The sequence below is a fragment of the Mixophyes fleayi genome, chromosome 2 (genome assembly GCF_038048845.1).
Source record: "Mixophyes fleayi isolate aMixFle1 chromosome 2, aMixFle1.hap1, whole genome shotgun sequence".
Lineage (NCBI taxonomy): Eukaryota > Metazoa > Chordata > Amphibia > Anura > Limnodynastidae > Mixophyes > Mixophyes fleayi.
The window spans coordinates 88,351,704-88,379,209 of NC_134403.1; the positions used below are offsets into that span (position 1 = coordinate 88,351,704).

General features: G+C 41.8%; 1 protein-coding gene across 11 annotated transcripts in view; it reads right to left on the reverse strand.

Annotated features, from left to right (window-relative positions):
• Window positions 1-7,602: 7,602 nt before the first annotated feature.
• SMARCC2 (SWI/SNF related BAF chromatin remodeling complex subunit C2) overlaps window positions 7,603-27,506 on the reverse strand; it is a 50,326-nt gene continuing 30,422 nt past the window's right edge. For 3 of the 11 annotated variants that reach the window (XM_075199577.1, XM_075199576.1, XM_075199579.1), the window contains exons 18-29: window positions 27,132-27,248; window positions 21,418-21,480; window positions 21,083-21,341; window positions 20,666-20,839; window positions 19,687-19,719; window positions 19,008-19,072; window positions 14,760-14,889; window positions 14,183-14,337; window positions 13,553-13,687; window positions 12,297-12,615; window positions 10,604-10,987; window positions 7,603-9,137 (exon numbers count right to left, since the gene is read on the reverse strand). In XM_075199577.1, coding sequence (XP_075055678.1) covers window positions 9,076-9,137; window positions 10,604-10,987; window positions 12,297-12,615; window positions 13,553-13,687; window positions 14,183-14,337; window positions 14,760-14,889; window positions 19,008-19,072; window positions 19,687-19,719; window positions 20,666-20,839; window positions 21,083-21,341; window positions 21,418-21,480; window positions 27,132-27,248 — 1,896 coding nt within the window. In that variant the 3' untranslated portion in view covers window positions 7,603-9,075. The remainder of the gene's footprint in view (window positions 9,138-10,603; window positions 10,988-12,296; window positions 12,616-13,552; window positions 13,688-14,182; window positions 14,338-14,759; window positions 14,890-19,007; window positions 19,073-19,686; window positions 19,720-20,665; window positions 20,840-21,082; window positions 21,342-21,417; window positions 21,481-27,131; window positions 27,249-27,506) is intronic. The other 8 variants (XM_075199578.1, XM_075199581.1, XM_075199582.1 and 5 more) reach the window with 6 other exon arrangements.

The following is a 27,506-nucleotide window of genomic DNA, read 5'->3' on the forward strand; positions in this document are numbered from 1 at the left end:
CAGGCTGGTTTATCCTATAGTCAACTTAGATGACTCCATAGTAACCTGATCTCCAGCCTCATTATCAGATCTCTCTCATTATGCAATAGCAAAGTCCATACTGAATGTAACACGTTCTGCATCAAAGGAAGCACTGAGTAGGGAAAAATAAATGCGTACATTATTTTATTTTCACCCAATAATAAATGGTTAGAAATGCCATTTGTACACTAAATATAGCAGAACATTTACAATTTTCAAGGGACTTTCAAAGACAAATCACTCTAAATCCTCAAAGACCAGACTACAAAAATAATAGATTATACATATCACTAATTTTTCAATATCAAAAGGCATGGATAGAGTTTCATCATACGTTACCATTACAAAATACCAAACCTGACAGATGTGCCTTTAAAATCCCTGAAAACACCATAGATCACTTTCACAGAATCCCCAATAAAACAATTGTGCTACTATATATAGTGCTCCCTCCTATCTATATATGTAAACACCAACATACTACTCCCCCTTCTGCTTCACTACTTCGACTCTTACATTTCTTCATATGACGGTCTTTCACTCTTGCTATTAAGATTTAGAATGGAAACAAAAAGAAAACATAGGGTTAGAAAAAAACTCTACAAAGTCTTCTTACATGTTGTAAAGTAAAAATGATCAAATTATGTTTACCCATACCTCCCAACTGTCCTGACATAGGCGGACAGTCCCAATTTCTGGGTTCTGTCCCGCCATCACGATCAGGACAAGCTTGTCCCCCTGGTGGGAAAGTTGGGAAGTATTCTGTTCACTGCTGCACACCGCAATTAAGGTGAGAGGAGAGAATGGGGCATCCCAACATTTCAAAAGTGCTAGACATAGGATGTGGCCACACCCCCATCATGGCAAGGCACACCCCCTTTGTGATGTAGACATGCCCCTTTCCCCCCAGGCAGCCCTTTCAAATGGGATGTACCCAAGCAATAATAATGTAAGGTTGGTCAATAATTAACAACATTGTACTGAATGCATAAGAACCCTCTTTCCAAATGGAGCTTCATTTACTGTTTTCACATCTAGCAGAATATGTCTTCTAAAAGGTGTGGACTGTAGACCATCCTCCCACTCTACAAATTTCTCCTGTTGGTACTTGTGCTCTTTGAGCCCAAGAGGTTGTCACTAACCAATTGAGTGTGCATTTATAATTTTGGGGACCTTCAGACATTTCCCCTTATAAGCCTGTATGATGATCTCACAAACTCATCTTGCAAGGATATCTTTTGATGGGGCATGACTTTGTCACCCTCCAGAGGGTAATACAAACAGCTGATCAGTTTTTCTAAAAAAATAAATAAAAATAAATAAAAAAATCAGGATTTGTCCTTATTACGCTATGAGGAAAATATTTAAGAATGGTTCCATGCACCATAATATATGTATTTCTCCTATTCATTTTGTAGATGTAATTGCCACTAAAATCAAACACTTTAAGGGCGAGCCATTTGAGACACGTCCTTTGCAGAGGCTCATGTGGATCCGTTAATAATGAGTCCAGAACGAGATATAGATCCCAAGATGTCACAAACGAGTTAATGTATGACCAAAACCTCCAGACTGCTTAAAAAAAAACACTAACTCTTCCAATGCTAATTTTACATCCAGAAGGACAATTAATACTAAAATAAGAACTTTCAAAGTTTATTTAGGCCTTCCAGCAAAATGTCCAATATTTGTGGAATATTTGGCATGTTTGGACTAACGGTGAAGCATTCCCCAGACTATGGTAAACCATGGTCGCCAGGGCCAGAAGTAGAAAATTGCTATCACCTCTAATCCCATTTTTATCTTTCTCAGAACTCTTGGGATTCTTGTGGGGTAGAAAAACTGACTCAGTTGTATTCTGTGTTGTTGCCATTAAATCTATTGGTAGTAGACAAAACAGTTGCACCAGTAGTCAAAAAAATGTCCATTTTACTGGCTGAAACCGATATCGGCTGAGGTAATCTGCCACCATGTGCTTTCTGCCCAATTAACAATTGGGGCCAATTCCTTCATGATGGCCATACTTCTGGTACCTCCCTGTTTTTGAATGCCACCACTGTCTGGTTCTCCGAGAATCCTTTCAGATACCTTTGGCAAAGGAAATGTTGAGTACGTATGATTGCTTTCCAATCTGCTATCATTTCTAGGACAATTATATGTAGCTCCTTTTCTTCTATGCTCCAAGTACCTTGTACCTTCTGAGAGTTCAAGTGTGCACCCCAGCCTGGTGCTGGAATGTGTTGCTAAAAGGCGCTCTCTTATTGGTGTTGTTGATTGAGAATGTAACAATCAAACCTCCCACCTTGTCCATCCATTCTTTTCAAACAGTTACTTTGTCCTATTCGATGTCTATATATATATATTTAGACCTAGTAATTGCAACTGCTGTGATGGTACTAGATGAATATGTCTGTTGATGATCCATCCATGATCTTGTATAAACAGAATTACCTTGTCCATTTCTTGTGATCCTCCTCGCCCAAGTAAGGCCAACCATAATTCCCTGTTTTCAGTGTGCCACCATTATTACCACCAAGACTTTGATGAATGTTTTTGGAGATGTTGACAGACAGAATGATAGGCATATGAACTGAAATTGGTAACCTAGAACATAACACCTGAGAAACTATGATGTTGTGGTGCTATTAGAATATGAAGATATGCATCTTGCAAATCTATTGAATGTCGGAAAATATTCTAACTCCAATGTTTTTATAATGGAGCCTACAGTCTCAATCAAGAAACGCTTTACTTAAATCCCATTCCGTCCTGAAATATCCTGTTTTTGCACCAGAAATAGTTTGAAGTAAAATCCTTTCCCTGTTTGATCAGAGCTGATGAAATTACTTATTTTGTCAGAAATGTCTTTAAACTGTTGATTAGTGCTTATTTTAGTACTAGGGAGACCTGGACCTTACAAAAAACACTTGTTCTTAGAGTTTCTCTGAATTCTATTTTGTAACCTGTGGTTATATCTCTTACATAGTGATCCAGGGTTGCTAGGATTGCCATAAAAATTCAATATCCTGACCCCTACCTGTCTATATGAGGTACTGTCTCCCAGGCCTATAACTACTTACCCCACTGAATTGCTGGCAAGGGGTCAATGGTCTCCTTAGATCCTGTGGTATATGATGCGATTTTCCTCCAGTCACCTCATGGATCATAGTGTAACTTGTCTCCAAACAATATAAATCCTTCAAAAGGCAGTAAGACCAGTCTACTCTTTGCAGAATCAGCCATCACGGCTGAATCTACAGATCTTGCTGACAAAGTTACCATATCTAATGAAGCCTCACACCAATACCTTTTTTCATTGTTTCAATACCTTTCAGTAAAAAAATCTCTATTAAATTTCGTCCTCTACGCTTTGCATAAAGCTTCTTTTCAAGTTTTTTTCATCGCAGTATTTTCACCATGTATTTCAGTTTCTCTGTCTAATACAATGTTGACATTTTAACTGTGTTGATCCTATGAACATGTACACATTATGACTGTCGACCTTATAACTGTATCGACATTATGATAACCCCTGGCAAAAAATGGATTTCTGGCCTTGAGCAATGTCTGAAACACGCAGTACAGGAAATCCTTGGCTCTAAAGATGGTGGCTTCAACTGCCATGCCGTTAATGACAACCAAGGTAAACATTGATAAAACAAAGGTCCCTGACTTAGTAAGTGTAGCCTTAGAGGCAGATGGCATTACGGCTCTCCACTATGCCCCAAAGGCTGGCATCCATAGTCACTAGTGTCCAAACAATGAAGGGGCGCACCTTGTCGAGGTTGTGTCTCCTCAGCCAACAGAGGAGAAACTATCATACAATTGTCGAGTCTGCAGAACTGACTGGTCAGAAGATATTTGTTCCATTTCAAAATAAATTTAATCTGGGACTCTCTTGAGTGAAACCATGCAAATTGCACCACCTGAAGGTAGACTTTCTTGCCTAGGACTTTCATGTAAAAATAACAGACATCAGTTTGCACACTAACACAGAGTTCCTATAAAGAGATGTTTTTCTCTCTGCTGACCTTCATGAGGAGTGGAGATTTGTCCTCTGTAGTTCTGACTCTTCACCTTCCCTGGATGACAAAAGGAACAAAAACCTAGGGTCCTTTGGTATTGGGGCATTAACGGAGAAAAGAACACTCTCCTTGTGGCCACTGAATTAATCTTATCCAATTCAAGAGCCTAAGTACTATTGCACTCTACTTCTGCCACCTACATCCAAAACAAGAGGGCACAGCGTGCTAGGACTACCGAGGATGAGAACCTAGTCCCAATGAGCCCCACGATGATGGCGGTGCCTTACAGATATTTGGAGGGCTCACGGACATGCACTGCCAGATTGCAAACCCTCCGTCAATTGCTCTGACTTATTGAACCAACCTGAAGCTAAGATAAGTCTAAGGGACGGCCCCCTGCTACCATGTAAATAGACTTAAGAGTGGCCCCAATTCTCCAGTTCATGCTCTCCCTTAAGGTAGAAGCATTCGGAATTGGAACAGTGGTAGTCTTAGATAGGCGAGCCATGGAAGCATCTAACAGGTGGAGATACCCATTTTACCATATCCTCACTATGGAGATGATAAAGTGACTGCAAGCTGTGGGATACCCAATACCTATGATCAGGCTAGGTCCAAGCTCCGCATAAAAGGACTCCAACTTAGTGTAAGACAACAGTCTTAAACAGCAAATTATCTGGAATCACCATTGCCCAGTGTCCTGAATATTTAGTGTCTGCCAGACAACTCACACAAGGTCCCCTACTCCCTGTTGGGAGTCCTCATCAAGACACTAGGAAACCTCAAGGTCAGAGACTTTGGCCTGGGAAAAAAAATCAGTGTCTGATAATTCCCAAGACTAGAGGAGGTGGCGCATTCCATAATCCTTTCTAAGGGAGAGGAAACCTGAAACGGGCTCTGCACTGGCCTCAAGCCCAAGCCAGCTTGTTGGGGCAGTAGCCGAGACGCTGTAAGACTCTTGTTGAGAGCCATAGGGGTAGAAGAGTCGCTCCCTTTGGCTACAGTGGGAAGGGTGAAGGGTCCCTGGGACTTGCAGTGAGTTAGATAGCTCTGCAATAGATTGGACCTAGTTAAGATTGGCCTGCCATCTAAGTGGACACCCCCATAGTCAAGGGCTGCCAAAGGTCCTCCCTAAAAGTCCAGAGCAGACACACAAAGAACTCAGACAATACACATACACTACTTCCCTGCAGATGTAGTTTGTAGAAGAGGATGAGCTGCTCACTGGTGTCTCTATGGACTTGTTGATTAGAGCCTAAGTGTTTATAAGAAGTCAGGTTCTTTTATTATTATATTTCAGAAAGGTTTCATCTAGTCAAACAGAGTGTTGCGCTCTGATCAACAAGTCTTTGGTTGGATCATTATGGGGGGAATTCAATTGGCTGCATTACTGTAAAAGTAACGCGGCCTGTGTACTATTACCGTTATTACGGTAATAGTGCGTTTAAATAGTTATTATGGTAGTTTTAATGCCGACTTTTTGCTCGCAGCTCAAAGTCGGGTTAATTTTACCGTAATAATGATAATATAGAGTTATCGCAACACTACTTTGGGAGAAAATTGAATTCCCCCCTAAATGTTAGTATTAATTTTCATTATTACAATTGGGTGATTCTAAAATCTTTATGCAAATTCCAGAAAAAGTAATCCTGAGGCAATATAACCACTCTCTCAGAACGACATTATAAATGTCAATGTTCTGTACACAAGAAGATATAATTGTATATTAAGTAAATATACCTTTATTAATAAATTGAGACAATTCAAAAGTGACTGAATAAACTATTTTGGTCCAGCTCTAAAATGGAATTTCCTTACTATTTAATCAGAGTTTAACTGATCATCCAAGGATCCATCATCCTTCATCAGTCTACTAATTATTTTTAAATGGTTTAAATATTTCATTCTAAAATATAAAAACATTTTTATGGGAATTAAATAGAATGATATTATTTAATATTTCTGGTCTGAATAGGTCACAAAGTTTGATGTGAGGAACCTACTAATATTCTCTCTCTCTCTCTCTCTCTATATATATATATATATATATATACCTACCCCAGGAGTGCCTCACACGTTAAGTCAGAAAGCACCCAGATATACTGACATAAGATGTTGAAGAAATAAAATATAAACCATATAACAGGGTTATTTCGATTCTACGGATTTGTAGCGCATAAGGTTTATTCGATACGTCCTGTAAAACCAATCAGAGAAGCCTACTATGACATCACTAGCTGCACCACAAGCACATTTTTAATTTTGTTTTTATATTTATTTTTGAGCGCATTTATAGCTGTTTTTCACAAACAAGCAATTTCATGGCTCAGAGATAAAACAGCTCCCAGAAAGTGAGCACCCTTGTTTACGTGAACCACCAGTCATGGTGATATGTGCTGTTGGTATATCAGGGGCTGTGTTGAACTTGATTTAATAGTATAGTGAAGGGCTGTGATACAGAAGTGGTAGGTTTATGTACATCTGTACCGCTACAAGAAAAACCCTGCATCAGCAGTTTTCCAAGCTGTTTAACAGAAAAGTTAAGCTTCACACATAGTAACCGCTTATATTAGTCTGACTCCTTGTACAATAGATTATGCAGACTCAAATTTAGTAGCGCATTCATAAAAGGAAGTAGAGCGGTATCACCGAAGGAAAGGTATCCCCTTCTTCAAACAATCCTCCTGCTGTCAAGAGAGATAAATGATGTAGACTTGGAAGACACACAGTCCCTGTGACGAGGGTCATTCCCTGGAAATGCTTTACCCACTTTAAATACCAAGGTTAGTATCCAGGAAACACCCTTTAAATGGCTTGAAGCACAGAAACTGCAGGCACCTCCTTTTAAGGGCTGTTTAATGTGCAACACATTTAAACAGCAAGGATACATAAATACACATCTATAAACCTACAAGGGAATACAACTACTACAAGATGCCTCAAAATGACATACAAACGTAGGAGACTCAGATTTCAAAAAAATTACAACAGGTCCACAAAAGTCTACTCAGTGATGTATTGGTTAGTTCACCTGTTTGCCTCATTATCCCATTATTATTAAATACAAAACATTATTAGAGATTAGCTAAGAAAGCTTGTGTGTGGTGGTGTGAGGGATACTATAAAAGGGGGCTTTCCACCTTCAAACAAATAGTCCACGTTCCCAGTAATAGTACGTAGGTAGGGGACCCACCATTTACATCAGGATTCTGATATACACATCTAACCAGGACCACTGTTGATTACCTTATGGTATGTTTGGTTCTCTCCATAGCAGGAAAGAGCTGAACAGCGCCAAGTGTTTGAAAAGGGTCACGGCTATATGGGACCCTGCTGAATAGAGTGAATGGTAGGAGGCCAAGTGGTGGGGTTAGCGGTATATTTGGTGAAAGATGAAATATAACATACATAGAACTTTTAGATCCCAAAGGATTCAGGGACCCAAGTAGTGTCCGATCCACATATGTTGAGAGAGGTATTTAATGATGGTATATTTTCTAATCTTTAGATATCTGCATGCATTCAGGCTTTTTAAACAAAACAAGAGATTTTCAAATGGGTTTTATAAATTTTAAGATTTTAATACCCCATGACTGGGGAATTGTAAGATACACAGACACAGGATAAGGTACAGGTAACATGAACAGACAGATGGGGGCAGCACAACCAGGTGTCAATCAAGAGTTCCAAGGAGGTTACAAAGCACTCTCGCCCACGAAAAGAAGGACGTCTCCCTTCAATGTGCCAGCAAATCACCCAACACTTTGCTCTCTAGCTAGAAGACCTTGCAGTAAAAAACAGACAAAAAAATGCTCCCAGCCTCCTTTCATTAAAGTGCACTCCGAACCCCATGTCACCCATCCCTGCCCAAAAATATTTAAAATACAATGATTCAAAATAATAAAAAGTTATATAGTTAAAAGTTAAAATATTTTACTAAGGTCAAATAGTGCACTATAGAGTGAGACACAGAAATTCCCAATTGTCATCCTTCTGGGATACACATTTCTCACCCTCTCCATTCACAAGCAGCCCATTTCCTCTGAGGAATACATGGACCTTTCTGCACAGTTCTCCACTTTGTACAAAGAAATCATAGGGATATGTAACTCTCATAGCATCCAAAAGATATGAAACAATGAAATGACCTTAAACCCTGTGCAAGTGCAATGACTGTCATACTGGATACCATTGTTGGGAAAGAGATATGTTCCCTCTACACCAGTTACAACAGAGGCAAATATGCACTAAGGAGGAGATGCTCTGGCTCTTCTGGAATAACAGCCATGAGACGCCAACATTTTAAATACCAATTGTTCGGTTTCTTGCACTGATAACACGCACATAATAATCTTTGCTGCCAGAGATTTGCTATCCATTATTCCAGATTTGTACTGGAAGGTAATCCCCATTACAGCAACAGTTTTCATATTGTCTGATGCACTGATGTTTTCAGAAATTAAAAATTACAATTTGAGTTTTCTTCTCCCATACGCTTTCTGTGTTGGAACTCTGCACAGTACACAACGTGGTTCTATTAGGCATAGAACTGGTGAGGATCCTCTCCCAGGTGACTCTAGTAGCCGTGGTTCTTGTGAGCAGACACCCATGTAAGCCAGATCAGTTCCCATCCAGTCCATAGCTTTGTAAGCATAATGAGCTCATTCCTCTATCCCCACAAATTATTGCAGATACACACAGTACTGTTTGCTGTGCACTACGTTTCTGGACCCTCTAATAGAGAAAGGTGTAACAGTGGATCCTGCCAAGTTCTATCCTCCTCCATTACAGGCCCCATTGGGGAATACTTTTCTGCAGTTTATCCTTGAACAGCAAACCATTGCTGTGCAGGTCAGTCGTCAAATAAAATAAATCATGGTCATGACACAAAAGGGGCACCATGTTCCTGGATAGCTCAACGCCTAGTTCCGAGACTGTGGGAGATATTGAAACGGCAGAAAAAGATTTCCACAAACTTTCTCCACTCCCCCCTTTGACCGTTTCCCCCAAAACAAGAACCGTCCCACTATTACTGTTGGGCTGGGGCAACTGTGTTTCCAATTGATTCTGGAGGCAGAGGAGTTGCAGAGTCTGAAAGAAGAAACAAATGAGAGTTTGGAAAAAGCTGTAACAAAGAAATCCACCAAATTAAGCACACAATTCCAAACAGGTTAAACTATAAAGAAAGTTCACTTGGTGTATTACAAGAGCTGTCGTTGTATCACAGCTTTATCTAAATCTTGTCCACGGACGTGTATGTCAATACAATGTTTACTATTAATGAGAAATTAAGAAACAATCCATATTTGAAGAGAGTGAAAGAGAAAAAAAACAATTGATCTTTCCCCATATACTATTTTTTAATTCTACATTACAGTAAAAAAATATGGGACACAGATTCAGAAGATACAATGGGCTGTTTAGCTAAAGAATATACAGCATTATACAGAAGAATATGAAGAATCAGAAGATGTGTGCAGCAAAGACGAGAACTAAGCATTTCTATTCAGTCTAACAAATGAATTTCAGGCAGAGCCCAAACAGGGTAATAAAGCGAGACCAGAGGACAGTGTAAGAATGACTAGCTTAGTACCCGAGAAGAGATCAATTAACATGCTTACAACTCCCCCGTGTGACAGGCTGGAAAGTGCAGGCACACATTACATAAACAGTCATTCAACTAAAAAATTATCGTACCTAATTAAAATCATTATTATGCTGTTATTCTTGAAGATTCAGCATTAGGTATTGTATACTTCTACCAATGAAATGGTGGTTTTTGCTTGTTTGCCTTATCTTTACCAATCCCCTTTTTTATCCCAATATTTGAATTGAATAAAAAAAAAAATGGACACCCCTTTTGACAGACAAGTAATGAATAACTGACTTCTGTAGTAATGGAAACAAGATCTGGGCTGCAGTGATTGCTTCCATGGTGACAGATGTTGCTAAGGAAGAGGAGTTATTGTCAACCTGTCAGATCACAATAACGGTGTATTTCTGGAGCTTTATCCAGGCAAGTCCAATTTCAAGTATAAGGAGTCAATAAGTTGGTTCTAATTTAGCAACATTATTTAGGTGTTACAGTTTACGTAATATGTAAATATAGCACTCATTACATAATGTGCTTAATTTAAGAACACTCCCTCTAAATCTCTAAAAAGGCACAAAAACTATATTGTAAAACATAAGATTATATTGAACACATCAGTAAAATAAAAAAAATAAAAGTTAAATTTCTTAAACAATTTTAAGCAGAGTCTTGTGTTAAACAACAGCAGAATCTTAGGTTAATTTGTGTCACGATTTACAGCTTGTATACTATATGTAACACTTTGTACACAAGGTTTTGGACTTCTCAGCTGTGGAAATCAAGATGCACACTCATCTCTAATAAAGCAGGACAAGTAATCATCAGCACTGCAATTGTTGCTGAACCACATCTTGCATCATATAAAATCCAACAAACAGTAGAAGTGATCATATTTGCATCACTACTTTTACATTGCATTTGAAATATTTTCTATAACATGTGGCCCATTCACAAGTAAGCTCACCTGGCACAGGACTGGATGTGACGGCAGCCCCTCCCTGCATTGCGGCTACGATCGCGGGGCTATGAGAAGCAGCTGAACCCAGGGAGGATGGCAAGTTAGGAGGCGCTGAAGACATGGTTATGGCAGAGTTATGTGGGAGTGGAGGTGCCCCACCGACCCGACATGCTGCAGGAGGGAAGGTGCCATGCATGGGATGGTGAACCGTATAGGGGTTAGTCGGTGGGTTGTGATGCACAGAGTCACCTAGGTCACTACCCAGATTAAATGGGACAGGTAAAGGCATGCTGGGATGCTGATTACCGGGCACCGGAGGCTGGACAGGAACAGGTACTGCTGATGGGATCAGTGGGTTAGGTGCTGGTTGACCTGTGTACGCACCAGAACCTGCAGGGAAGAAATGAAGACACCGTAGTTCTGAACAAACACTATAAAACAAAGGCAGGCCCTCCTTAGTAAACTCTGTCCAAGACATAAAGGGGGATATTCAATTTCTGCGTTGTTCTAAATAGCAATGTGGGCTGCTTCCTGAGCCGCGAGCAGAAATCCGCGTTGAAATTACCGTAGTAACTGTAATTGAGCGCGGCCCGCGATGTTGGGAATTGAATTCCCCCCAAAGAATCTTATTAAATAACCTCATGGAAAGAACAATGCTGTGCTATATTGCACAGCCACCAGATATTATCATTTATTTGACTTTACAAGGCTAATTAAAAGCTGATATGTTGCTACGGATAGTAGCACACCATTGCTCTTTGCATCAGTCTCTTAAGCTGGCCCCATATAGGTCGATCATGCTGTAAGACCAGAGCCACATAAGGTGGAAGGTCTAATTGGAGGCGCTGCGGCTAAGCAGCAAGATAACTTCTGGATTCACTATACCCAATTACAACGGTCATGAGAGAACTACATATCTTTCCACCATGCTCAATAATGATCCTGCTAATCCTACTGAATCATTATTAGACATAATTGCCGTTTTAGGGCAACATCTGCTGCATTATCACACCTATAAGGATATCACCTGCAATATGACAGCCCGTGGCCAGCTTAAGAGTTCAACAGGAAGTACTATGTATAGAAGTTATGTTAAAAGATGAATAAATTATTGTAACTAATTATGTGCAAAAAAAAAAAAAAGAGTAAAAAAAAAAAAAGAGAGGTCCGATATTGATTCGGTGTTTGTTAGGATAAGGTATGTATCTGATGATGAACTTCAAGGCTGAAATCACAAGAGTCAGCTAGAAATATAAAGTAATATAGTTAGTAAAACTTGCAGGAGTACATGTATAAGGGCAATCAGTCAAAAACTACTATTTAAAGACCAGCCAATGAAACTGTAGTAGAACATAAACTCTGACTCTGCATATAATAATACATACACAACAGAGTACATAATGGCACAAACATTCAAAATATTGTTCTAAACAATAGGTATCAGTTAAAGTGTCTAATGCACTATAGAACACAAACACGCACACACTATATATATATGTTATGTTAAACTATAATTCTAGCATAACATACATATATTTTGTTACAACTGTATTGTTATAAAAGATCAGTTTTATTAACAGGATATGCCTTTTTTGTAATGTAAAAATAGATATATAAAAGGCTTAATAACACTAGTTAAAAACAAAAATATGCATGCAGTATACAAGTAAAGAAATGAAGCAAATGGCAGGTCACTCACCATGTGCCGGGCTTGGCTGTGTCCCTCCCTGCTGTTGACTGCTCACTGGTGGCTGTGCTGAGGGTGCATTTGGCTGACCAATCCCATCCGCAGTTCCTGTTGAGCTCCCAGGTGCGGGTGTGAGAGACACCTGTGGCACTGGGATGGAATGAGCAGTGGGCGGCACGGGCTGACTGCCTGGTGGAGTCTGATGTTGCTGCTGGTGTTGGTTTTGTATGTGCTGGAAGTGCTGCTGACGGGCTCTCAACTCTGCATATTTCAACTGTTCCATGTGGAAGGATTGTCTATCTGCTAGGAGCTGCTGGCGCTGGTACTCCAACTAGAGAAGTAAGTGGATTTAGAAACTCATTCACAAAAGGCAAGACTGTTCACTGTGAGCGGACAGCTTAGGAACCACCTGCAAAATGCAGCTGGAACAGGAATCACTGACCCCTATTATAACAAGTGCTAACTAGAGACAGGCTGAGAATGCTGCATGCACCGTTTCAACTTTGTATCATTTAGGTGTGCATAAGTACTAGACTCAATAGTCACTGAAACAGGCACATATGTCAGACAGTTCACAAGCAGTTTGCCTGTCACAAATGTGCATATTTTATTATCAATCCATTCTTTCATAATAAATAACAAGTCCACATTTAACACAAAAATACACCATCATTCCAGGTTTCCATTAATGAAGTACAAAGTCTCATTACACCTACATATGTCAGGTGCAGTAAGGGCTATACATTCAGAATTATAATTGGTCCACTGGCATTTGAGATTGCTTTTAAGCACAAGTTAAAATGCAAATCATATACATAAATCGATATGCATGTTAGAAAGTTTTCATATGCATTGAAAGCCGGTAACACAACGGAAGGGAGACATGTAAAAATGCGGTAATCGGTATAAACTCACTTGGAACAAAGGTTTTTAGTGTCAACATCCATGTACATGCCTTTATCCAACATTAAAAATGAATGTAAACCCTGTAATTCAAATGCCAGAAGGCATGTACTCCAACACCAGCATACATCGCAATACTGACAAATGCAGGATATGCAATATCCCAAAGGCTACCAAGATAAATAATGGTGATAGATTGATGCACTCTTAGACATTTGAGAACATACATTTTAATCAGCAGGAAAAGGCCTGCACTGTTTTCCCACCTGTATTCAATGTCTGGCATTGAGGATAGCAAGCTATAGCATGCGGCTCCCTACTCTTAAGTAGGGACAAGTGAGAAGACCTGGCTTATTATCACCTACCGCTTCCCTTTCTCTGTCCATGATGGTCTCCAGCTCCTCGAAGTGCCTCAGTTTGATTTCTAGCTTCTTCATCTGAGTCTCTACCAGCAGAGCCACCAGGGACTTGATCTTGCGCTCCTCGACAGCTGCCAAATGCTAATTAAAGACACAGAATTACTGGCAGGAGAGGGCAATACCATATCATATAATGGTTTACACTTTATATTCTTGCAACATAACCATGCAGGTAACTCCAGGATCACAGCAGGTGCACTCTACTCAGTGTACTATAAGTAACATCATGTTTGAGTACTGCAATTAAAGTATAGCATTCCTTAAAACAAAGTAAAATAGGAAATAGAAGACAGTGTAGGAGGTATTATTAAGGACGCTGGGAAACATCTAATACAATCTCCAGATATATTTGATCTAAAATTCTGTTTATAAGTAATCATTTATTATTCATGTTAATTGTTAACAAAATGGAATCCCTTACATTTCGATCAGTGCACTCGCTCATGCTCTTCTACAATTACTTTGTGTGTTCTTCCTATCCAACGTTATCTCCTATCTCCAACGTTATATTGTGGGCTCATCACTGACCAGCGACATTGCCATGTTAAACCCTATGCACACAACCGACTCACTCACCTTAGCCTTCACAGCAGCAGCTGCCAAAGCAGCAGCAGCAGCTGTAGACAAGTTGCCCTCTCCGATGTCTCTCTCTACTTTGTTCTTTCCATCACTGTCTTCCTTATCTGTCTCTTCTGATCCTTCCTTACCATCCAAAACTTTCTCTCCGTCAGCTGCAATAAACAGAAAGAGTCAAAACACCCAGCCGGTTATTGTACATCTTTCAGGAACTGTCGCACACCCAATCTGCTACGAAACAACATTAAATACCTGGTACATTAACCAAGAAAAAAACCAAACAAGTGGGCACTTTTTAATTTTATACATACACTTAAATGAGATCTTGTCATTTACAATCTCTTACCCAATCATTGCTCTCACTGCCTTGTGCTACATATCAGCACAATAACATGCTGCCTGGTGCTTGGGATTTTAAGGCATTATGAGGGCACTGTGTCACTGCTGTACCAAGGTTGCCTAGTGTAAGCCAGGTATAGATACAACAATAAAGCACATGGAACAGCACAATAGTAAACATGCAGCATTTCACATGACCAAACGATGGATGTTCATCTTCAAATTGGGAAGCACCTACCCATGTCAACATCACTCTTATCAGAGTCCTTATCAGTGTCTACATCTTTGTTCTTCTCATCTTCCTTCTTTACAGTGTCACTGACACGCTCCTTCAAGTCATCCTCTGGAACAGCCTCGCTGGGTGAATCCTAAAGGTAAAGCAAAAATGTGTTTTTATAAATAAGGCTTTTAAGTGTATATATAATTTATATAATCAGTGGCCACTTTATTAGGTACACCTTTCGAGTATTGGGCAGTATCCCCCTGGGGCCACCATAGCCTCAGTTTCCTCCCCTGGGGCCACCATGGCCTCAGTTTCCTGTTTCGGAGTGGAAGCAGGTGTGGTCTTCTGCTGCTGTAACCTATCCACTTGGTTTGACTTGTTGTGCATTCAGAGATGCTCTTCTACATACCACAGTTATTTGTGTTATGGTCACCTTCCTGTCAGCTTGAACCTCTCTGGTCATTCTTCTCTGACCTCGCCCATAGAACTGCCACTCCCTGGATGTTTTTTGTTTTGCGCAACACTCTTTGTAAACTCTAGAGACTGCTGTGCATGAATATCCATGGAGATCAGCAGTTTCTGATATACTAAGACCACCCCATCTCGCACCAATCATTCCACAGTCACTTAGATCAATTTCTTCTCCATTCTGGTGTTTGGTCTGAACAACAAGTGGACCTCTTGACCATGCTTTTAAACACTAAGCTGCTGCCACATGATTGGCTGATCAGGCTGATGCCGGTGTACCCAACAAAGTGGCCACACAATATTGTTGTCAACTGAAGAATGCAAACCTGTAGTTTAGACTTCTGCACTGTCACAGAGTGACAATATAGAAGCACTACTCTCAAAAGTAGCTTTTTAAAGAAAACAACTATCAACAAATAGATGGGACATGTCAATTTTGTGAGGCACACGCATTTTGGATATATCAAGTCACTCATACTCGGCTTTAATATATATACTGAAAGGCCAGTAAAGATAGAAATCATTAACCTCCTCCTCCCCCATTCAGACATGTAAGTGTGTATTGTCAGCAAATACCCCAGGAATGGGCAATAGTGAGTAGGACCGAGCTGCAGGACTCTTCTGGTGGTGTCATTATCATCAATTATTTATAGCTAAACTATTATGCAAAATGAGGGGCTCAAGATACATTATTATAGTGTGTGTGTGTGTGTGTGTGTGTGTGTGTGTGTGTGTGTGTGTGTGTGTGTGTGTGTGTGTCAACCAGCTGCAGGAGTGAAAGAGAAATAACATATTTAGTTAAGTATATACACTCAAAGTAATTCATGTATATTCTTCAGCTCTGTAATACACAGATTTTACTATAGTACTCAGTAATAGGTCCTCTGCTCCCACTTCTATTGGAAACCTAATAACCCTTTTGGATTTCAGTATCATTTCACCTTCAATGCCCTCTTGCCAACTCAAACTCAATCTTTCAAAAACTGAGCTACCAACAGAAGTTACCTACCTGACATTTCTATTTTTATGACATCACGACCATAAATCCCACCCCACAAGCTTGCTGTCTAGGTATGATCCTTGATCATGAACGATCTTTTGTTAACCACAAACTCTCTATCTAAATCATGTTACAAACATCTAAAAAACATTTCCAGAATATGCACATCTCACACAAGATACTGCAAACACATTAATTCATGCACTTATCTCTATTGACTATTGCAATTCCGTCCTTACTGGTCTTCCTTGTATTAGACTCTTACCTCTACAATCTATTTTGCATGCAGCGGCTAGATTGATTTTCTTTGCAAATCATTTGTCCATTGCTAATCCACTCTGTCAGTCTCTACATTGGTTGCCTGTTTTACACCAAATCCAATATTAAATACTTCTACTAACATGCACAGCCATCAACAAAACTGCACTCATGTCTCAAAATCTCTTTCAACTCGACACCGCTGTTCTGCAGAAGATCTGCATCTCTCATCCACACTTATTACCTGCTCTCATTCCCGGTCACAGAACTTTTTAAGGGTTGCACCCACTTTGTGGAATTCCCTCCCTCACACAATAAGACTTTCCACTAGTCTTCAAACCTTCAAGCATTCTCTGAAAACACACCTTTTCAGGCTAGCTTATAAGATTCCTGAACCTCCCAAGGTTACCTATTACCACCCTTTACACAGTTCACACAAGACAACAACCCTCTGACCAACACTGCTGCGTGACTGGATCATCACTTCCCTTATATCTCTAACCTCCTTTCCATTCACACTCTTGCCCATTCCCTGTGCTTGGCCAATGACCGTCACCTCTCCTCCCCACTGATCACCTCATCCCATGCTAGAATTCAAGATCGCCCCACTCCACTGAAATGACCTCACTCGCTCCATCCATCTGTCCCCTAATCTGAGCACCTTCAAAAGGGCTCTCAAAACCTACCAGCTATCCACCTAATTTTCTCCATCCTTGTTCTCCTCACCTCACACTTCCCTCTTGCGCTTGATCCCCTCCACTGACTCCTCTCGTGCCTGATGTCTGTTTCCCCTTCCTTTAGTATGTAAGCTCTTACGAGCAGGGCTCTTTCCTTCTGTCTTAACACTGTTATCTCCACTCCGACGTCACTGTACTTGCTTTGCTTGGAGCCTTGATTTTACTAATTTTGCTCTGTACTGTTGAACCCTGTACTGATTGTATTATACTTTGTATGGCGCCATGTAAAGAACAATATTAATCATCAGATCCTACTTGATTTGAAAACAAGAAACAATCTTAGGTTGGTATGAGGGAGCTATACAAAGGACCACCTACTCATGGAAGACTAGTGTGAGGACTTATGGAGAAGAGATACAAGCTCACAGATAGGCATAGCTGAAAGAATAGCTAGGAGAAAAATCACTTGCTAAGTGAGAACGCATAAAGGTACAGAACGCAAGGGCTTAAAGGAAGCACCCAATATAACCATCGAGACTAAGGAAATAAAAGAGACTAGAAGGTCTGCTGAGCATGGCCTGCTCCTTGTAGAAACATTAACATCTGGAAGTAGCGCAAGCTGGCACTGAAAACAATACTTAGGAACCTGCACCTTGAGAGAACTCCAAGGCAGGTATTTTAACAGAACCCTATGGAGGAAAAGATGAACACAAGCAAATATAAAAAGTCTCAGATGGAGCTTCTATTCCTCACACTAGGCAGATAGAGCTATAAGATATCTCCTCTTTTGTTCTATAGATGCTCAGGCCCAGACACAATGGACTCCTGAGTGGAGGATATACCCTGCTTGCAGTTCATAGGGACTACCTGCCACACCAGAAATGAGGAGGATCTCCCCATAAGTTATTATCCCTGTGCTCCTGCTACTGTCTGGCTGCACAATGCGTACAGAACTCAATTGGTCTTACAACCTTCAAGCAAGTGTCACCCAAGAACTCCCCTGGAAACCCATGTTCTTGCAGTCCCTATCTCCACGTTGTGGCTACCATCTTGCCAAAGATCGGATGTCCCATGAATTGGAATTGTGGTGTGCTTCATCGCTGAAACCACAAAATATGTTTTTCTACAACCGGACTTCATATCACTTATATTCAGATCTTCTCTGCTTACAAGCATTAAAACCTCGACTTTGGCTTAATGGTGGATGCATATGGTAGAGATAGCTTTGTTTTATATCTCTTCTATAAGCTTAATAAGGGGTTGCTAACTCCTTCCCCTTTACCTGTCCAGTTATACTGTGACATTCTACCACTACAATGACATAACACCCACCCATATCAAGCCACTGCCTTCTAAGTAAACTGTCACACATGAATAAAACATACAAAATATCTAAGGAGGAGTAAAGGGCTTATGGAAAACAGAGAAAGACTATAGTACTCCACTGAGAGCTGGGACTTCCAAGTTCATCCATATTTTGAGGACACATTTAATTAGAAATGTAGGTGTGCCTCTCAAAAGCAGTGTCTTTCTTTTCTTCTGATAATTCGTGTTGTAACATATATTACAGAGGGAGCAAAATCCCAATAAAATCATAATACAGTGGTCATTTAAATAACAATAGATTATGACAATTACATTCCTACATATGGAGAAGTACATTATTTATGGGTGATATGGTATTACAACTTTTCAGTACGGAGGGTTTTGCAGTTTGAGAACTCCACTGAAACTGCAAGCAGATTTATAGACACTTCCTCATGTAACACAAGTGCACTATATATTTATCTCATAAGCTTATGATGCCTTTACAGATGGAATAGAGAGTACTTAACTGGTTATGTAGGGTATAGGTTTTACCTTTGGTTCTTTTTTTTCTTCTGTGGTCTGTACTTCCAAAGGGGGCTCATCTGCATTATTTTCCTCTGGAAGAGGAATGTTATCAATATCAATGCTGCCAATCATATATTAACAAAACACTTCTGTATGTATTACCAATCTACCCTTACCCTGTGACCTACTTATGGGAGAACCATGCATTTGTCTCTGTATTAGGCATTTACCTCATTATTACATTTTTTTATTCAATCTTTTATTGAGCTGAAAGACTGCAAAGACAACTTTTCCTAAATGATTCTTATACAGTAATAGTGATGACAAGTTATGGAAAGTGCTTATGTTTAGGGATTTTCACACATATGCTGGCGAGCTGTTCAAACAAGTTTTGGATGGACAGAGATGCCCACACAGGGTGTGCAGTATTTGTAGGTCACAAGCAATAGGATCATTTTCAAAACTGGTGGAAAATATCAAATCAGACTAGCTACATCAGAGCCTGTAAGGGTGGTCGGAGGATAATCACAAAAGGAGGTGGATTGCAGTCACATTACGACCGCATCATCAAGCTGCAACAGAGCTTGGACCAAGGGGCGGAACAGCTGAATCTAATCCGAACAGTCTGTGTGTGGCCAGATTTATTTCTAACACATTTCTTTTGTAAATATATTTGGGGTATAATAAACAGTTGAGTATTCCCTACCATGGGTTTCATGGGTGTTCCTTTTGGGGCAATCTGTAGAAGATATCAATAAACAAACAGAAAAATTGATAACACCCACTGATCAGTGAAAGAAATAGTAAAAACCTATTTAATTTTTTTTTTTTACACAGTACATTAAGGTATTTTTGAACATGTACTTGAGATATACATAACCTATTAAATAAAACTATACATTAGGCTTGAACAAGTTCTGGTTCTCAGCTATTTTGAAACTACAAACCTCAGCATGCTTGACAGCCAGGTCAAGCGTAGTCTTGTAATTCCAAAATAGTTGCGGAGCCAGTTTGCTTAGCTTTCTTTTGTACTAGATGCAAAATAAACCAAGCTATAAAACGCAATAAAAAAATGTATTCACATGTTCGTTGATACACGTGCAGTTATGAGTATCATTTGTATTATTAATTGAAGTGAGATATTAATTGTGTGGCACATGTGGTAGAAAAAAGGTCTTTATATCAAGAAGTGTTGGATTTCATATCTTCGTTCTAGGTTACACTTTGAAGCTACAATAATATTGAAATACTTTAAAAAAAAATAAAAAGACCTCCCCAATAACCATATTAGTTGTGTTTCTTACATTAGCTTGCAGTGTCACCTATACGACTAGTGGTTTTATATCCAGGACCCTACACAAAATCTTCACCTTTTATTGTTTCTATGTAAAGCTGTATGTTGCCATTTTATAAATATTTAATTTTGATGTTCAATGGTGAGCTCTATCTAAAGCATAAGTCCTGTGCTATTCAACACAACGGCTTCAAATTGCAGATCACAACAGCTGAAACCCCTTTTGTAGACATACAAATTGTGAACTTCTTTTCTTCGTTTTCGTTTAGACACATACTATGATCGAACAGGAAGATTCTCGTGTATTCAGAACAGGTAATGAAAGATTATCATGAACAGAGTGAGAAAGGGCCGAGTAAACAGTACACAAACATTTTATGTCAAAGCTCACCTATCCGCTCACCTATCCGCTCATTGTCTTCACCAGTAGTGCCAGCAATTCCACTGCTCTCAAGACCATAGCTAGGGTCAGGTTTACCCGTCATTTTAGCTGCATCCTCCACCTTGCGGACATGAGCTTCCACTAATGCTGTGGGAACTTCCTCCTTCATCTTGGAAAACTCGTCTATTACGAGAGATAAGAAAGCTAAGCAATTGCATGATGAACACATGGAAAAATTCTGCATATCGTGGTGAAGGTCTTCTTAGAAAACCTAAATGATTTTACATCGCTGTTGTGTAACCTTACATAAAGTAATCTAGTTTAGTTGCAAAAATAAGATCCAAAACAATAATGCATGAACCATGCTATTATGTCCACAGTAACTCTCCATACTTTTCAAAACAGCCAATACCGGGAAAAACATACCAAGAGCTGATTTGGCTGCAGCAGATGCTACACGAGGGTCCACCACAGACGCCAGAAACGCTACAGTGCTCATTACAGGGTTGCCAGATTGGCTAAAAGGTATGGGCTGATAGGCCAGAGGTCCAATTGAGGCCTCCGAGTCTTCTAAATAGGGATCCTCAATGGGTAGACGCAGGAAGTGTAAGATACATTCATCTTGAGTACGACTACCAACATGTTCAGACACCTTGTTCCAGTCGTCTTTGTACATTTCCAGTGCCTAACGAAGATACAAGGAAAAAGCTCAGACACATAAAGCATAATTTGCAATAGTGTACTTTTCGCATATAATATACCTCAAGCAACAGTAGAGTTTCTTGTTCTGTCCATTCCCGTGTGGCGCTTGCAGCCGATTTACTCTATGATTAAACACAGAAATAACATTGCATACAAATCACTGAAAGCAATGGGTGAAAATGTGAGTATACTGTATATACCATGTAACAAAAAAGAAGATTTATGTACTTACGTTAAATCCGTTCCTCTGATTCCGTCTGGGGGACACTGCTTACCATGGGGTTGTGGAGGGGAGCATGGGAGTTGGCACCTAGCTGGTTAAGTTTAGCACTGCTGACAGACCCCTCCCCTCTACAATATCCCTGCCCCTTCCTGTTCAGTTAATTAAAAAGCCCAAGGAGAAAAGGCCAATCAAACAAGAACACACAGAAGAAAAGCAGAAGGGAGGGATCGCAGTGTCCCCCAGACGGAATCAGAGAAACGGATTTAACGTAAGTACATAAATCCTTTTTTCTCTTTCATCCAGTCTGGGGGACACTGCTTACCATGGGGACGTTCTAAAGCAGCCCCCTAAGGGTGGGACCACTCTGAAAGCCCCGCTCGTAGAACACTACAAGCAAAATTTGCATCCGCAGATGCAAATACATTAAACTGATAAAATTTTGTAAAGGTGTGGACAGAGGACCAGGTGGCTGCCCTGCAAAGCTGGTCTAAAGAAGCGCCATTTCTCGCTCCCATGACGCCCCAACTGATCTGGTGGAATGGGCCGTAAGTCTCTCTGGCGCAGGACGGTTAGCGTTTATGTAAGCCTGCTTAATGGTTGCCGTAATCCACCTTGCAATGGACTGTTTTGAGGCTGGCCAGCCTCTTTTATTAGAATCATAAAGAACAAACAGAGAATCTGTACGTCTAATCTGAGAAGTTCTCTTGACATAAATGCGGAGAGCAATAGCTAAAAGAAAGACGACCTTCCAAGTAAGATACCTAAAATCTGCCGTAAGTAGTGGCTCAAAGGAAGGCCCTTTAAGCATATCCAGTACCAGGTTAAGATCCCATGGTGCTGTAGGCGGAACGTAAGGAGGCTGAATATGTAAGACTCCCTGAAGAAAAGTCCTGACGTCTGGCAAGTCCGCTAATTTCAGGTGAAAGAAAACTGAAAGTGCTGAAACCTGAACTCTTAATGAACCTAAACGGAGGCCAGCTTCCAGCCCATCCTGAAGAAAAGCCAACAAGCGAGGGAGACGAAAAGAAGATGTGTGACAGGACTTATTTTCGCACCATCTAATATAGGCTCGCCAAATACGATGATAGATGCGAGTCGAAACCGGTTTTCTAGCTCGCAGCATAGTGTTCACTACACTGGGGGAAAAACCCCTAGCTCTCCAGAGGCTGGCTTCAACAGCCATGCCGTTAAACTGAGCTGAGGTAAATTCTGGTGACGAAAGGGACCTTGGAGAAGAAGGTCGTCTCGTGCCGGAAGACGATATCCTTGCCCTACCGCCATGGATATTATGTCTGCGTACCACACTCGACGCGGCCATGAGGGAGCTATTAGAATCACCGGCAGAACGCCTTACCTTACTCTGGGAAGCATGGGAATCAGGGGAAACAGATAACCTAACCTGAATTCCCATGACATGGACATCACGTCCACCGCTATTGCTAAGGGATCTCTTGCCCTTGCGCAAAACCTGTGAACTTTCCTGTTGTGTCTGGAGGCCATGAGATCTACATCCGGAAGACCCCACCTCTGAACTAGAGACTGAAATACTTCCGGGTGGAGGGACCACTCCCTTGGCATCATCGAATTGTGACTGAGGTAATCGGCCTCCCAATTTTTTATTCCTGGAATGAACACAGCCGATATTGCTGGAACATACAGTTCTGCCCAAAGAAATATCTGAGCTGCAACTCGCATTGCAGCTGCACTCCTTGTTCCTCCCTGTCTGTTAACATATGCCACAGCCGTGGCATTGTCGGACTGAACTCTGACTGGGTGGCCCTGAAGGAGAGTCTGGGCCCCCCGAAGAGCTAAAAGAATTGCCTTCAATTCCAACGTGTTGATTGATAAGGCTGATTCCTGAACTGACCAGAGCCCCTGGGGCCTGAGGTGCAGGACCACCCCCCCCCATCTCTCTGTCTGGCGTCTGTTGTGGCTATGATCCATGACCATGGAGCAAAGGACCTGCCTACCGCCATGTGATCTTGAATCAGCCACCACTGGAGCGATTCTCTCGCCCTCGGAGACAGCGAGATCCTCTGGAGATCCAAGCGTAGGTGGGATCCTGACCATTTTGTCAACAGATCCCACTGGAAGCATCGAGAATGAGCTCGACCGAAGGGGATGGTCTCGAAGGAGGCCACCATCTTTCCCAGCAGCCGCATGCACAAGTGTATTGAGGGGCTGGGAGAAGACAAGACCTGAGATGTTATACTCCGAATTGAACCGATCTTTTCGGCAGGCAGGAACACCTTTTGCTGGCTGGTGTCCATGATGAGCCCTAGGAAAACCCTGCGTTGACACGGAACCACCTGGGATTTCTTTAAGTTTATCAGCCATCCATGGCCCTCGAGAACCGCCAAGGTGAGGGATAAGTGCTGACGTAAGCAAATCTCTGAGGAGTATTTGATGAGCAGATCGTCCAAATAAGGCACGACCTGAACTCCCTTTAGGTGAAGACACGCTGCCATCACTGACATGATCTTCGTGAAAACCCTCGGCGCTGTGGAGAGGCCGAAGGGAAGAGCCCGAAACTGATAGTGGGAGGACCCCACTGTGAATCTTAGGAGAGACTGATGGTCGCTCCAAATGGGAACGTGGAGGTATGCGTCTTTTATGTCTATGGAAGCCATAAACTGATCCTTCTCTAAGCCGTTTATTACCGACCTCAGGGATTCCATCCGAAATCTGTCCACCCGTAAGTGCACATTGAGATTCTTTAGGTTTAAGATGGGTCGAAAGGACCCGTCCGGCTTCTTGACTAGGAACAGATTTGAATAAAACCCCTGTCCCTTCTGGTCGTCTGGGACCCTGCAGATGACTCTTTGCGAAAGAAGAGAGGCGACACAGGCCTGTATTGCCTGTCTTCTTGTTGGATCTCGGGGTAGCGGGGTTATGAAGAAACGATGTGGAACCGGACCCAGCAGGTCTATCATGTACCCCCTTGATATAATGCCCCGAATCCAAGGGTCTTGGGAGGACGCTGCCCACTGTTCCTGGAACAGAGACAGACGTCCCAACACTGGCGCCACCTTTGGCAGAATAGAGTGGTCGTCGGGACGCAGGCTTCTCCTGGGTCTTGGAGGCCTGGCGCCTAGCTGCAAACGAGGATCTACCCCTAACAGAGGAGCCTCGAGCATTTGGTTGTCTTCCTCTAAATGACTGTCTTCTAGGCAAGGAGGTCCCCCGAAAGGGCTGACGAAAGGAGCTGACCCGAGGGTTCTGGCCCCTACTAGAGAATACCGGCAAGGAAGTGCTTTTGCCCCCTGTTGCCTGTGAGATCATAGTATCCAATTCCGGGCCGAATAAACCTGCTGCTGAAAAAGGAATGGTTTCAACTGACTTTTTTGATTCCGAATCTCCTTCCCAGGATTTCAACCATAACGTTCTTCTAGCTGAAATAGATGCAGCCTGAACAGAGGAGGACACAGACGCAGAGTTCTGGGCCACCTCATAAAGGTACCCCGATGCCTCTATTCAAATGTAAAGCCAGGGAAAGTAAATCAGAGTCCTGTAAGGCCTCTGCCAGTTGGTCTGCCCATGTTTCCATGGTTTTAGCAACCCAAGCTGAAGCAAATGTGGGCCTAAAGGAAGAACCCGCTGCCACAAATATAGATTTCAGCTGTGATTCCACTCTGCGATCAGTGGCATCTTTCAGCGTTGCTGAACCTGGGACTGGTAGTAAAGTGTGTCTGGCCAAACGGGCTACCGGAATATCTACCTTAGGAATACTCTCCCAACGAGCCACGTCTTCCTCCTGCAATGGATACAGGGAAGAGAATCTCCTGGAAACAGAGAACCTTTTATCAGGCTGTTTCCAGGCTCCCTCTGCAATATCTCTGAGTTGTACAGAAGGGGGAAAACGGATAGCCTTCCTCTTGGCCTTCTTAAACAGACTTCTGTCTCTAGGAGTAGGATCCTCCGGTTCTGGGAGGTCCAACGCCTGTCTCACCGCTAAAACCAAATCATTTATAAATTGGCTTTTAGTGTTCTCTTCCTGTTCCAAAGGTTGAACCTGGTCAGGATCAGAATTTATTTCCCCCTCCTCCTCTGAAAACCCCTCAGAGTCTGAAAGGACCATAAGGGAATTAGCAGATCTAGTCCGCTTCCTTTTAGCAGGCGGGGTGTTTGGGGATTCAAGTAACTGGTTTAGTTTGTCCAAACCCTTTATAAATGCTGCGGACCATGCCGGTTCTGTGGGAACAGGGGGCTGGTCCGTAAGCAATGAGGAAGGTCCTGGTATAGACGTTCCAATAGAACCTGTGGTAGCAGGGAGGTCCAATGAACTAGCATTATTAGCCGCTGAGGCTGCTTCACTAGATAGCAACTGAGTAGATTGTGATATCATCTGCGCTAAAGAGGAAACCAACTGTGTCAGGGAGGCCACCCAGGCCAGTTCCTCTGTCAGTGGGGCTTGAATATGCTGGGTTTGCACAGGGGGGACCCCCGCTTCGCAGACAGCCCACTTTGCAATCAGTAATTACAATAATATGAGATTAAATAAATCAGATACTTAGCCCACAGGACAAACAGGGGAGAAGTCCAACAGCAGTGTCCTGGTGCCTGCTCCCTCTGATCTGTGTCCTTTCCTGGGCTTCTCTTTGGCGCCAGAAGGCCGGGCTAGTCCAATATTTCATGGAGAGTAGGGGAGCTCTATGTTCTAGCTACCCCCCCCCCCCCCTCCGGTAATGCTGTTTCTCTGAATTTTTTTAGAAGCCACCTTTGGAAAAAAACGGGTGGTATACGGCAGAGTAGTGGAGACCTCAATTGAGGTCTCCGCAGCGGATTTGCACCCCGATGCCCCCTCCTATGTATGAGGGGGGATCTTGGTATGGCCCCCTTCTGCTGTCTCTTTTTCTCTCCTCCGCGGAATCCAAGATGGCCGCCGGCATTTAGATTTTTCCGATAACCGGCACTCCATGCCCGCAGTGGCAGCGCCGGTTATCAAGAGTGACAGCGGTCCGGAGAGACCGCCTTTCACTCTGTTTTCAGACACCTTATTTACTCTGCAAGTGAGAGCCTCTGGCTCTCATCTTACAGAGCTGTGCCTGCGCTGCTGTTCTGGGAGTGTGTTCTCTATAGTAGAACATACTCCCAGGTCTGCCACCAAAAGAAGCTTTTCCTATTAAAAAAAAGGAATCTAATAAAATAAATTTAAGTGAAAATAAAATAAAAAAACACTAGCAGTACTAAAAACACAGCCCAACTCCATGGGCAGCTAAAAAACTGAACAGGAAGGGGCAGGGGGATTGTAGAGGGGAGGGGTCTGTCAGCAGTGCTAAACTTAACTAGCTAGGTGCCAACTCCCGTGCTCCCGTCCACAACCCCATGGTTAGCAGTGTCCCCCAGACTGGATGAAAGAGAAAATAGAGTACAAATACTAGTTACGAATATACAAACAGCAGCAGACAACCGCCAGGACACTTATTATGCTGTTTTATATAACACTAGAGCAGAACACAACCTGAAACTTGAAGACTTTACAGAACTAAGGCTTAAGCCTTTTTGCTCTACTGTCTACTATTTTGCCATGAAGAACCACGGGTGTCTAACCTTAGAAGTGGTGTTCTTCTTGCTGTACATATCAGTCCTCAGGCCAAAGTTTTGCAGGTCGCTTGGTTTTTCTTTACTTTTGTCAGGGAACGTTAGCATCTGTTGTGAGGCAGACGTCTGTGGGGAGAAGGCCAACAATCATAAGTGAAGCAAGGTAAATTACAGGTAAAAAAAAAATGGAAGAAAAATAAAGCCCATGTTGAACTCATGTTTGAGGTTTCATATATCTTCTCTTTTATGTTTATGTGTGACTTTCATGAAGACAAAAAACCATGTAAATCATGAAAAAGGGTTTAATAGTGAATGAAAATCCCCCCACCAAAAACACATTTCTGAATTAAGTGGTTTCCATGATAATCCTTCAACTAAATGTGA